The sequence below is a fragment of the Panthera pardus genome, unplaced genomic scaffold (assembly GCF_024362965.1).
Source record: "Panthera pardus isolate Hobbes unplaced genomic scaffold, ASM2436296v1 HiC_scaffold_15, whole genome shotgun sequence".
NCBI classification, from domain to species: Eukaryota; Metazoa; Chordata; class Mammalia; order Carnivora; family Felidae; genus Panthera; species Panthera pardus.
Genome location: NW_026526710.1, coordinates 4,518,698 through 4,530,968, shown reverse-complemented (window position 1 = coordinate 4,530,968; position 12,271 = coordinate 4,518,698). Strand labels below are relative to the sequence as shown.

Below are 12,271 nucleotides of genomic sequence, written 5' to 3'. Positions count from 1 at the left end.
GGGCCAGTGGAATCTATGAATGTGCCATCTGGATACAATTTTAGCAGGCTTACCCAGAGCAAAGGCTATATATGGTTAAAATAATAATCACATCTGATATTTATTAAATATAATTTAAAATGTTATTTCACTTGTTTTTGTTTCTGTTTGCCAAAGCAACTTGACCATTTACCTCTCTTTCCAGTGTATTAGTATCATAGCTTTCCTCTCGTTTGGAAGAGGGTTATGAGAAAAATTCCCTTTTGTACAGCTGAGATTGGTTTTTATATTGCATAGTATATGATGATAACTTTAAAAAATTTTTAATTTACTTTTTACTTTGATATATATCAGATGTAAATTAGAATGCATAAAACATGTATGTATTGTTTAAAGAATGATTATAACCACTAAGGAGAAGAAATAGAAATTGCCTATACCCCAAAACAAACCTGTGCACCTTACTGGTTATAATTTTCTTCCTCACCTCTGGAGGTAACCACTATCCAGACTTTTGGGATCTTAATTTCTTTGTTTTTACTTACAGTTTTGTCAGTAATGTATGTATTTCTAAACAATTTAGTTCAGCTTGTTTTTGAACTTCTTATAAATGGATTAATACTGTATATGTTTTTTAATATATATATTGTTTTGTGATTTGCTGTTTTTTGTCAGTATTATTTGTGAGATTTACCCATGTTATGTATAGTTCTGGTTCATTTCATTTTCATTGGTGTTTAGCGTTTTGTATTATGAATTTACCACAATTAATGTATCTAGGTTGCTATAAACAATCTTGTATGTCTTCTGGTGCATACATGCACACATTTCTCTAGTGTATTTACCTAATAATGGAATTGTTATAGGAGATGCATGTCTCCTAGGTAAACCAAACTTTTTCCAAATGGTTCTGCTAGAAGGGTCTTTACCCGGTTGCTTCATGTTTCCATTAATACTTAATATTGTCAGACCTAAAAGATTTTTGCCATGAATATATAATTTTTTTCTTACCGTGAATTTAATTTTCATTTCCTTGATTACTAATGAGGTTAGGCATATTTTCATATATTTATGGCCATTCGGACTTCCTGTTAAGCACCTGTCCAAATCTTTTGCCCATTTTTTTCTATGTATATATTTTTTATTGCTTTCTAAGAGGTTTTGTTTTGTTTTGTTTTTGTTTTTCATATTGTTTTGATACTGGTCCTTTGTCAGTTTTATGTGTTGCAAATATTTTCTCCCATTTTGTGTCATGTCTTTTCACTTTCTTTTTCTTAAAGTAGGCTCCACACTAGGCGCCCGTCTTTTTACTTTCTTTATAGTGTCCTTTGATACATTTTTCTTTTTTTTTTAATTTTTTTATAATTTTTTTAACATTTATTTATTTTTGAGACAGAGAGAGAGCATGAACAGGGGAGGGTCAGAGAAAGAGGGAGACACAGAATCTGAAACAGGCTCCAGGCTCTGAGCTGTCAGCACAGAGCCCGACGCGGGGCTCGAACCCACGGACCGTGAGATCATGACCTGAGCCGAAGTTGGACACTCAACCAACTGAGGCACCCAGGCGCCCCAATACATTTTTCTTTTTAGCCGGTTGGATTTTTATCCTTTAGAGCCTTTTTGTTTTGTGTAGGAAAACTTTCTGGCCAGAAATTAAAGACATTCTCCTCTATTATCTAAAAAAAATTTTTTTATGGTTTTTGCCTTTCGTATTTAGGTGTTTAATCCAGTTGGAACTTACTTTTTGAGTATGTGAGATAGAAAGTGGGGGTTTGGGGCACCTGGGTGGCTCAGTCACTTAAGTGTCCAACTCTTGATTTCAGCTTAGGTCGTGATCTCATGGTTCATGAGTTCAAGCCCTATGTCGGGCTCTATGCTGTCAATGTGGAGCCTGCTTGGGATTCTCTCTTTCCTTTTCTCTCTCTGCCCCTCCCCTGCTCACGTGCTCACTCTTTCTCTTTCTCAAGAATAAATACATTAAAAAAAAAAAGAAAGTAGGGGTCCAGTTTTATTTTTATCTATATAGATTCCCAGTTGTTCCAACATCGTATTTTGAAAACACTATCCTTTCTCCATTGATCCAAAAACCATCTCATGGGGTGTATGGCTGGCTCAGTTGGTAGACTTTGTGACTCTTGATCTCAGGGTTACGAGTTCAAGTCTCTACACCATTGGGTGTAGAGATTACTAAAATAATAATAATAATAATAATAATAATAATAATAATGATATAAAAGTGTTTTAAAAAAGCTATCTCCATCATGTGTCAAAAATCTGCATATATGCTTAGATTTGTTTGAGCTCTGTATTCTGTTCCATTTGTCTATTTGTCTATCCTTGTGCTAGTGCCACAATATTTGCACTCTAGATTTATATTAAATTTTGACGTGTAGGACAAGTTGTCTTTCTCCTTTTTCGTCAAGAATGTCATAGTTATCTTGATAGTTTGTATTTCTGTATCAGATGTAGAGCTAACTTGTCAAGTTCCATGAGAAGATATGTTGAGGTACAACTGAGATTGCATTTAATCTGTATATCAATTTAGGGAGAACCAACATTTTTGTAATTTTCCATCTTAAAATCCATGAGCATGGTATATTTCTTCACTGTTGTAGATCTTCTTTGGTGTCTCTCAATGAACATTTTACAATTTTTATCTGTAGGAGAACCAAATGTTTTTTTAGAAAAGTGGGAGTAGGGAGGTGAAAAGGGAAAGGATACTAGAAAGTGACAAAGAGGGGCACCTGGGTGGCTTTGTTGGTTAAGCATCCGACTTCTGCTAAGGTCATGATCTCTGGTTTGTGGGTTTGAGCCCCACATCAGGCTCTGCACTGACAGCTCAGAGCCTGTAGCCTGCTTCAGATTCTGTGTCTTCCTCTTTCTCTCTGCCCCTCTCCATGTAGGTTCTCTCTCTCTTTCTCAAAAATAAATAGATAAAACATTAAAAAAAAAAGTGACAAAGACAGACTTCACTGAGGGGGACAGAAATTGAGAGACAGCATACACAATTCATACTGGTATTTTTTTCCACTCTGAGTTTTCATTGATGAAATAAGGTGAATAAGGCCTGAGGATCTAATGTGTAGTGTGGTGACTATCGTTGTTATATAATTGAAATTTGCTAAGAGAATAGAACTTAAATGTTCTCACCAAAAAAAAAAAAAAAAAGGAAATATGTGTGGTGATGGAGATGTTAACTTGGGGAAATGCTTTCACAATGTACACATATATGAACAAAAATCACACTGCATGCTTTAAATATCTTTCTTATAATTTTTCAGTAAAGAATAAGACAAATGTAAATTAAACTTAAGATTTAAAAAACCCTGTTTTTATTTTCTTTAATTCCTCAACAATATCCCTAAACACTCAGCTGATGATCTCATTTCCTATTGTTAGAAGATGTTGGCTATGCAACTAGAGCACTTTTAATTCTCTATTTGTGGTGTGTCTCCACTGCAAAATTTTTCATCTGTCCGTTCTTTCCTTTGACCCTAAATCTGAGGAAGGAATATGTATTCCTTGTGAGGAAGAAGTTCCCATGCTAATCTATCCATGAGTACTCTGATTCCAGGGCATTTGGGATAGTTGCAATTACAGATTCCCTCCTACCTGGAGTATTCCTTTACACTCTCCACAGTCAGCCAATGGGCAGAGGCCCCAGATAAATGATGCCCACGTTTCTACTAGAAAGGTGTAACACAAAAATAATAGATTGTTACATGCTCTTGGCTACATCATTTATGAAATGAAGCTCTTGTTGCTTTGACAGATAAGGCCACTCTTTTATATGAGCTTTTCTGACCTCCTCCTGGGGATATGCCGGCTCATTGAGGCACTTCTCTATGGAACTTCAGCAGCCAGTAAGGACGTTGTTTGCTATAACTTGCAAGCAGTTGGACAGGTGAGTGGTACTACACTGTGACTGTATCTTGTAAGACAAGAATACTCATACCTAAATAAAAAGCAAAGATAGTCCATCTTGGAAAGTAGGACCCCTCTGTTAGACTTTGAAACAATAGCTCTTATTGTTTTCCGTATTAAAAAAAAAACAACACTACTTATAGAAAATGTGGAAAATTCAGAGAAGCAAAAAGATAATTAAAATCACCCAGACATAATCACTCTTTAATATTTTAGTATATATCTTTCCAATCTTTTTCTCTGTAGGTATATGCATTTTAAAACAAAAGAAGACATTAATACTTTCTGTAATTTGCTTTTGTTATCCAACATATCCAACATATTGTAAATGTATTTCCATGTAATGAAACATTCTTTAACAGCATCTTTTGAGATTAATGCATGTTTTTTTTATTAAAGGAATAGAGTAAACATTGGCTTTGGGGAATATTACAGATCATGATGTTTGGGTTATAGATCTTTCACAGATTTTATCAGTGGATTAACCCACGCAGTACCATCTGTATATATAATGTTTCTTCTGTATTTCTCAGACTTGCTATATGAAAAAGTAGAGGTTAAAAAGTCTGTACTCATTGCTAGGTATTCCCTTTAGGATTTGTAACTAGAGGGAAAATTTCTTTCAATTTAGTAGGAAATAACATGTAATTGGTAGTATGAAATCCAGGTACTAATATATGTTAACTATCTCATATGAATTTCAGTGTCATAGAAACATACTTTATTCAATCCTCCTAATACATCATAAATAGAGTAACATTGTATTGTTTCCTCAGATAAGGAAATGATATAGTTTTTGAAGTAAAAAAAATCTGCATAGAATTCATGACCTGAGCCGAAATCAAGAGTCAGCCACTCAACCAACTGAGCCACCCAGCTGCTTCTGAACAACATATATTTAAAGTGTACAATTTGATCTTTTTTATGTATACCCCTGTCAATTCATTACCATAATCAAGATAACAAACATTTCTATTTCCATCATCCCCCAAAATCATTTCAAGTGTATTTTCCTTTACCTCATGGAGCATATGAATAATAATAATAGTTGCTTTTTAAAATACTTGCTGGGTATTTCCAGTATCTGGCTCATTTCTGAGTTGGTGTTTATTGATTGTCTTCTCCCATGATAATGGGTGACAAATTTCTCGTATGTCAAGTAATTTAGGATTTCATCTTGGACATTGTGAATGCTATTTAGCATAGGCTCTTGTGGTTCAAATCTTAGTCTAGTTCTGTAAACTTTATGCTGGTTTTGGGCTGTCATGTGCATGCACACTGTAGGGGTTAGGTTGAGACTTATATGGCATCATACACAGAATTAGGACATCTGCTTTTCTGGCTCTGTCACTTTTGGGATTCCCCCCACACTTTCCTGCCTGAAGGGGGACCTTCTCTGGTGGCCTAAAAGATAGGTTTCTGTTAGAGTTTTAGGTTTCTTCATTGAGAAGCATCATGATTGGGGTGCACACTTGAGGAAAAGCTATAAGAAAGCGAGAGAAAAAAAATTTGGAAAGCTCACTTTTGTGAAGTTTACTTCTCCATGTATGACTCCCATGTTTGATTTTGTTTACATGTGTCAGAATTCCATTACTTTGTAAGGCTGAATAATATGCTGTTGCATGAATGTACCACATTTTATTTATTTATTCATCCATCAGTGGAACCTTGAGTTGCTTCCATCTTTTGGCTATTCTACGTAATGTTCCTGTGAACATGGGTATACAAATACATGTTTCAGTCTTTGCTCTTAGTTCTTTTGAGTATGTGAAGTAGAATTGCTGGATCAAATGATAATTCTATGTTTAATTTTTTGAAGAACCACTGTATTATGGTGTCATCATTTTATAGTTCCACTGCATAACTGTCCTAATTTCTCCACATCCACATTAACACTGGTTTTCTGGTCTTTCTTTCTTTCTTTCTTTAATAGCCATCCTAATGAGAGTAAAGTGGCATATCATTTTGGTTTTGGTGTGTATTTAAAGATTAGTGATATTAATGATGTTAAATATCTTGTCATGTGCTTATTGGCCATTTATATATCTTCTTTGGAGAAATGTCTGTTTAAGTTCTGTGTCCATTTTTAAACTGGGGTTTTTTTTGTTGAATTATAGGAGTTCTTTATATATAATGAGTATTAACTCTTTATCAAATGTATGATTTGCAAATATTTTCTCCCATTCTCTCATAGGTTGCCTTTTCACTCTGTAGATTGTATCTTTTCATGTGCAGAAAAGTTTAATTTTGATGTAATCCAATTTATTATTTCTTTGGTTCCTGTGCTTTTGATGTTTTATTCAAGAAATCATTACCAAGTCCAGCGTCAGGAAGCTTTTGCCCTATGTCTTCTTCTGGGAGTTTTATAGTTTTACCTCTTAGGTTTAGGTCTTTGATCTATTTTGAATACATCTTCGTATATGGTAAGATGAGGGTACGTCTTCATTCGTGTGCATGTGGAAATGACTGTCCTTTCCACATTAAATCATCTTGCCACTCTGCTTTAAAATCTTTTGACTTACACGTGACAGTTTATTCCAGTCTCTCTATTCAGATTCATTAATTCTGTATGTCTTTTTTTTTTTTAAGTTTATTTATTTTGAGAGAGACAGAGCATGAGTTGGGGAGGGATAGAGAGAGGGAGAGAAAGAATCCCAAGCAGGATTCAGTGCTGACACTGTTGGCACAGAGCCCAGTGTGGGGCTTGAACTCACAAAGCCATGAGATCATGAGCTGAGCCAAAACCAAGAGTTGGATGCTTAACTGACTGAGCCACCCAGGCACCCCTATATGTTTTTCTTTAAGCCAGTACCACATTGTTCTGATTACTGTCACTTTATACTAAGTTTTGAAATTAAGAAGTGTCAGTCTACCAACTTTGTTCTTGGGGTTCTTGGGTGACTTAGTTAAGTGTCCGATTCTTTATTTCAGCTCAGGTCATGATCTCATAGTCATGAGGCTGGTCATGGAGGCTGCTCAAAATTCTCTCTCTCCCTCTTCCTCTCCCCCACTCACACGCACACATACGCTCTCTCTCTCTCTCAAAGAAAAAAAAAGGGGTGCCTGGGTGGCTCAGTCGGTTGAGCGTCTGACTTCGGCTCAGGTCATGATCTCATGGTCCGTGAGTTCGAGCCCCGCGTCGGGCTCTGTGCTGACAGCTCAGAGCCTGGAGTCTGCTTCAGATTCTGTGTCTCCCTCTCTCTCTCACCCTCCCGCGTTCATGCTCTCTATCTCAAAAATAAATAAACATTAAAAAAAATTTTTTTTTCAAAGAAAAAAAATGTTAACGATTGTTTTAGCTAAAACAATCTCAGGGCCCCTGGAGTTTACATACGGATTTTAGGATGTATTCTACTGTTCAGTGCAATGTTCTATACATGTTGATTATGTCAGGTTGGTTGATAATGTTGTTGAGTCCACTAAATTCTTAGTGATTTTCTTTCTACTTATTGTATTCATTACTGAGTGATAGTGATATTTCTGATAATAATTGTGGGTTTGTCTATTTCTCATTCCAGTTCTGTTAGTTTTTGCTTCATGTATTTTGAAGTTCTCTTATAGAGGCATAAAAATTTAAGATTTTTATGCTCTCTTAATTAAATGAACCAGATGTCATGATGAAATGACCTTTATCCTTGGTAATATTCTTTGCTATGAAATCTACTTTTTTTCTGATAAAAATTTCACTTTTCTTTTCAATTATCATTAGTATGGTGTATCTTCTTCCTTGTAAATTATAATTATTTATGTATTTTTATTTAACATACACTTTTTATAGACAGCATATATTTAGTTCTTACTATTTTATCCAGTTCAATAGTGTCTGCCTTTTATTTGTGTTTTTTAGGCCACTTACATTTAATTTGATTTATATTGTTGTGTTTGAATCTATCATTTTGCTGTTTGTTTTCTGTTCTTTGTTCCCTTTTCTTTCTTTTTCTGCCTTTTTTGGATTAATATACTATATTTTATTATTACCTTTTATCTCCTTTATTGGCCTATTAGCTAAAACTTTTTGTTGTGTTACTTTAGTGGTTATGTTACAGGGTTCATAGTACACATTTTAACTTACCATAGTTTAACTTCAAGTTCTATATCTTCTCACATATTGGGTGAGAATCTTACACTAGAATACTTTCATTTCTCCTCTCCTGGCCTTTATGCTATTGTCTTGTATTTTTTTATATGTATATTATAAAGCCCACAATTATAATTATAATATAAATTATTATATTTGCTCAGTTAATTATCATTAGAGATTTAAGTAGTAAGAAAAAAATCTTTTCTGCTTTTTATTTCCAGTATTCTTCATTCTTTTGTCTAGATTCAGATTTTTGTGTGATACCATTTTTCTTCTGCCTGAAGCGAACTCTTTAACATTTCTTGTGTTGTGAGTCTGCTTTTGTATGGTTGAATGTGTCTGTTTTGCCTTTATTTCCTTTAAGAAATATGATACTATTATTATCTTTGTTTCTCTGTGCATCTTTTTTTTCCTCTGGTTGCTTTTAAGATTTTCTATTAATATCGCTTCTCGGCCTTTTGGCTAAGATCAAGTGAAGATTTTCTATTAAAAATGAACAATTTGATCATTACGGGTCTTGGCATCATTTTCCTCATATTTCTTTTTCCTGGGATTAATTAAGTTTTGAATCTATGAGTTTATGGTCTTTGTCAAATTTGGAAAGCTTTTGTCCATTACCTTCAAGTATGTTTTCTGTTTCCCTTTTGCCCACCACTTCCATTACTTTTCAGGCATCCTATTACCTATGTATTAAGCTGCTTAAAGCTTTCCCACAGTTCATTGATGCTTTTTTTAATTTTTGGATTCTTTTTTTGCTTTTTCTTCATTTTGGGTATTTTCTACTGTTACGCCTTAAAATTCATTAGTCATTTCTTCTGCAGTGTTTAATCTGTATATTTTTAAGTTTCATCCATTATAGTTTTTATCTTTGGCATCTCAAGTTAGGTCTTTTAAAAAATATCGTTCATGTTTCTACTTATTAAAAATATGGAATACAGGCACCTGGGTGGCTCAGTTGGTTAAGCGTCTGACTCTTGATTTTGGTTCAGGTCATGATCTCACAGTCATGAGATCGAACCCCGTGTGGGGCTCTGCGTTGGCGGTGTGAAGCCGGCTTGGGATTCTCTCTCCTGTTCCTCTCTCTGTGTCCCTCCGCCATGCGCGCGCCATGTGTGCGCTCTCTCTTTCTCTCTCTCTCAAAATAAAAAAAGACTCCAATAAAAGGGGGAGGCACCTGGGTGGCTCAGTCAGTTAAGAGTTAGATGATTCTTTTTTTGTTGTTGTTTTAATGTTTATTTTTGAGAGAGAGGAGAGAAGAGAGCACGAGCAGGGGTAGGATAGAGAGAGAGGGAGACACAGAATCTGAAGCAGACTCCAGGCTCAGAGCTGTCAGCACATCATCATGACCTGAACCAAAGTCAAAGGCTCAACTGACTGAGCCAGCCAGGCACCCCATGAATCAGATGATTCTTAATTTTGGCTTGGGTCATGACCTCACAGTTCATGAGTTCAAGCCCCATGTTTATTTTATTTTGAGAGAGAGAGAGAGAGAGAGAGAAGGGAAAGGGCAGAGAGAGAGGGAGAGAGAAAATCCAAAATCTCTGCACTGTCAGTCAGTGTGGAGTCCAAGGTGGGGGTAGAATTCATGAACCATGAGATTATGACCTGAGCTGAAATCAAGAGTTGGACACTTAACTCACTGAGCCACTCAGGTGCCCCCCCTAACTGGGGTCTTTTCTTTAAATTGAGGGCCACAATTCAGATGAAATATTTCAATTGGTCCTTTTATTCAGCTTTAGGAGAGAATGAAATACAAGTATCCCCCACTTTTCAAAAATTTGTGTTAAACCATTTTGCTTTTACGAAAGATCTACATGAATACCTGTGTTTGATAACTAAAAGAAAATAAAGGAAATCCAAAGGAGGAATTTTGCTTTTGTGAAAAAAGGCAAAAAATGAAAATAGCATTCAGTGTTGTTTTGCAGCAAGCCATTATAGAGGCTGTGTGTACTCCAACCAGAGAGAGTGACACCACCAAGCTCTTTCCCTGGGAATACATTCAGCAGGTCAGCATCAAGCTGCCCTAACTTTGAACTGTGTATGTGAGCATTTGTGCTTTAATCTCAGTTTATTTTGTACATCCATTAGCAAGATATGTTCATTAGCAAGGGTATCGGAAGATCTTAAGTGTGCCTGGGAACACTAAAAATTTTTTTCCATATAAATTAATGGTAATTATTTCTTCACTTTACACAATTTCAGCTTACAAAAGTTTTCATAGGAACACTGTACTTTGGGTACCAGGTTAAACCAGTAGACCCAAAGTTAGGAGACCTGATTCATTTTGCTGTTGAGAATCCATACGACTTTGAGGAAGTCCTTTGGTTAGTATCCTTTGTTTTGTTTTGTTTCTGTAAAATGACCATCATTTTTGCTAATTGAATCTATTTCATAGAAGTTTTTGAAGTATTAAATAAGGTGTACATATTTAAGTAAAATTAAAAGTTCTGTATGAATGTATGCTGGTTTTATGAATTTTTCTGTTTGAGCAAGGGAATTAAGATCCTTAAACTAAGTACTTATCAAGAGTGGTTGCTTCTTCCCAGTCCTGAAAGTAGATTCAATTTATTACTCAGTTTGGAAAGGTTTCAAAAATGTTGTTTTTGGATAGTTTCTTAGGGAGAGAAATTTTTGAAACTTCTGTCTGACAAGATTGGTTGACTGTGCTGATCTGTTAATACATTGGAGCCTCCTTCTCCTAAAATTGGTTTGGAAATAGCCAAGATACTCTAGATGTTTTGGCTAGATACAGGATACTCAGAGCTGGTTAGGAAGGAGAATTGGCTCAATACAGCTGCAGCACCTTTATGTCATTTCACTGAACTGGAACAGAAGGAATCAGTCATTTATTAAAAGCTCATAGGCCCTGGGGCGCCTGGGTGGCGCAGTCAATTAAACCTCTGACTGTTGATCTCAGCTCATATCAAGATCTTACAGTTTGTGAGTTTGAGCCCCACACTGGGCTCCGCGCTGATGGTGCTTGGGATTCTGTCTTTCCTTTTCTGCCCCTTCCCTGCTTGTGCTTGTTCCCTCTCTCTCTCTCTCAAAATAAATAAATAAACTTAAAAAAAAAATCTCATAGGCCCAAGATAGGTTATGAGAAGAGAAAATATGCTCTAACTGTAGAAGCAGTCAAAATAAAGAAAAGAACCAGGTTAAGGGCACCTAGGTGGCTCAGTCAGTTAAGTGTCCAATTTTTCATTTCAGCTCAGGTCATAATCTCATGGTTTGTGAGTTCGAGCCCCACATCTGGCTCCATGCTGACAGCATGAAGCCTGTTTAGGATTCATTCATATTCATTCTCTCTCTCTCTCTCTCTCTCTCTCTCTCTCACTTCCTTCCCCTCCCTGGCTCATTGTCTGTCTGTCTGTCTGTCTGTCTGTCTCTCTTTCCCTCTCAAAATAAACAAACTTTAAAAATAAAAATAAAAATTGTAGAAATTACCCTGAACTAGAGATTAGGTGATCTTAGCCAATGCCAAACTAGAACTGTATTTTATGTAGTTCAACACCTCTTCTAAGAGTTAAGGTGCTAAGCATACAGCAAGACTCTTGTCTCTGAATTCTCCGTTTTAAAACTAATACCAAAGCCTGAAACTTTTTAAGTCTTGCTTAAATATAGTTTTTCATTAGCCCTAGATAAATATGCAGAGCCATTTTAAAATATAGCCTGTATTGATCTTCTGATAATCCATTTCAGTTGATCTCTTTAACTTGACAGCACATCCAGGCATCAGTTTTATAGAATCAAAGGTTCCTAGAGTTAGTTTCTAAGTCCCTGAAGAGATCACTTTCAGTCTGGTACCATAAGCTAAATTTCTTTTTAGACAAATTAAGATGAGAACATTTTCAAATAGATCTTCAGGGCCGACCTTTACCTTTTCCCTTATTGAGTTAGTAGGAATTATTTTCTATTTTCTCTTGCTTTAGAGCTGGGAATGAGATGTCATAATTGATTATTATTTTACCGAAAAGATTAAGGAAAATTGTTTCTTTACTCATAATACTCTGACACCAAATGTATTGTTCTGACACCAGCGAATTCCCCAACTTCCTAGACACCAACTAGGTGTCCTATGATTTAATTCTGACACCACCTGAAGTTAGCACAGATCCCATAGGTTAAGTGCTCAGTTCCACAAGACTACCCACCACTTCAGAAACAAACTATAAGTATTGGGTCCCCACATTACCCACACTTCTGTTTGACTTGGCCATCAGTGGCAGTTCCCATGACCTCCTCCTCAGGTTTGATAATTTGCTATAACAGCTCAGAACTCAGTGAAAT

General features: G+C 35.8%; 1 protein-coding gene across 9 annotated transcripts in view; it reads left to right on the top strand.

Moving 5' to 3' along the window:
- Nucleotides 1-12,271, top strand: part of TMEM116 (transmembrane protein 116) — a 152,287-nt gene that overhangs the window by 23,647 nt on the left and 116,369 nt on the right. For all 9 annotated transcript variants that reach the window (XM_019467428.2, XM_019467434.2, XM_019467425.2 and 6 more), the window contains one exon: nt 3,752-3,883. In XM_019467428.2, the coding sequence (XP_019322973.1) occupies nt 3,752-3,883 (132 nt within the window). The remainder of the gene's footprint in view (nt 1-3,751; nt 3,884-12,271) is intronic.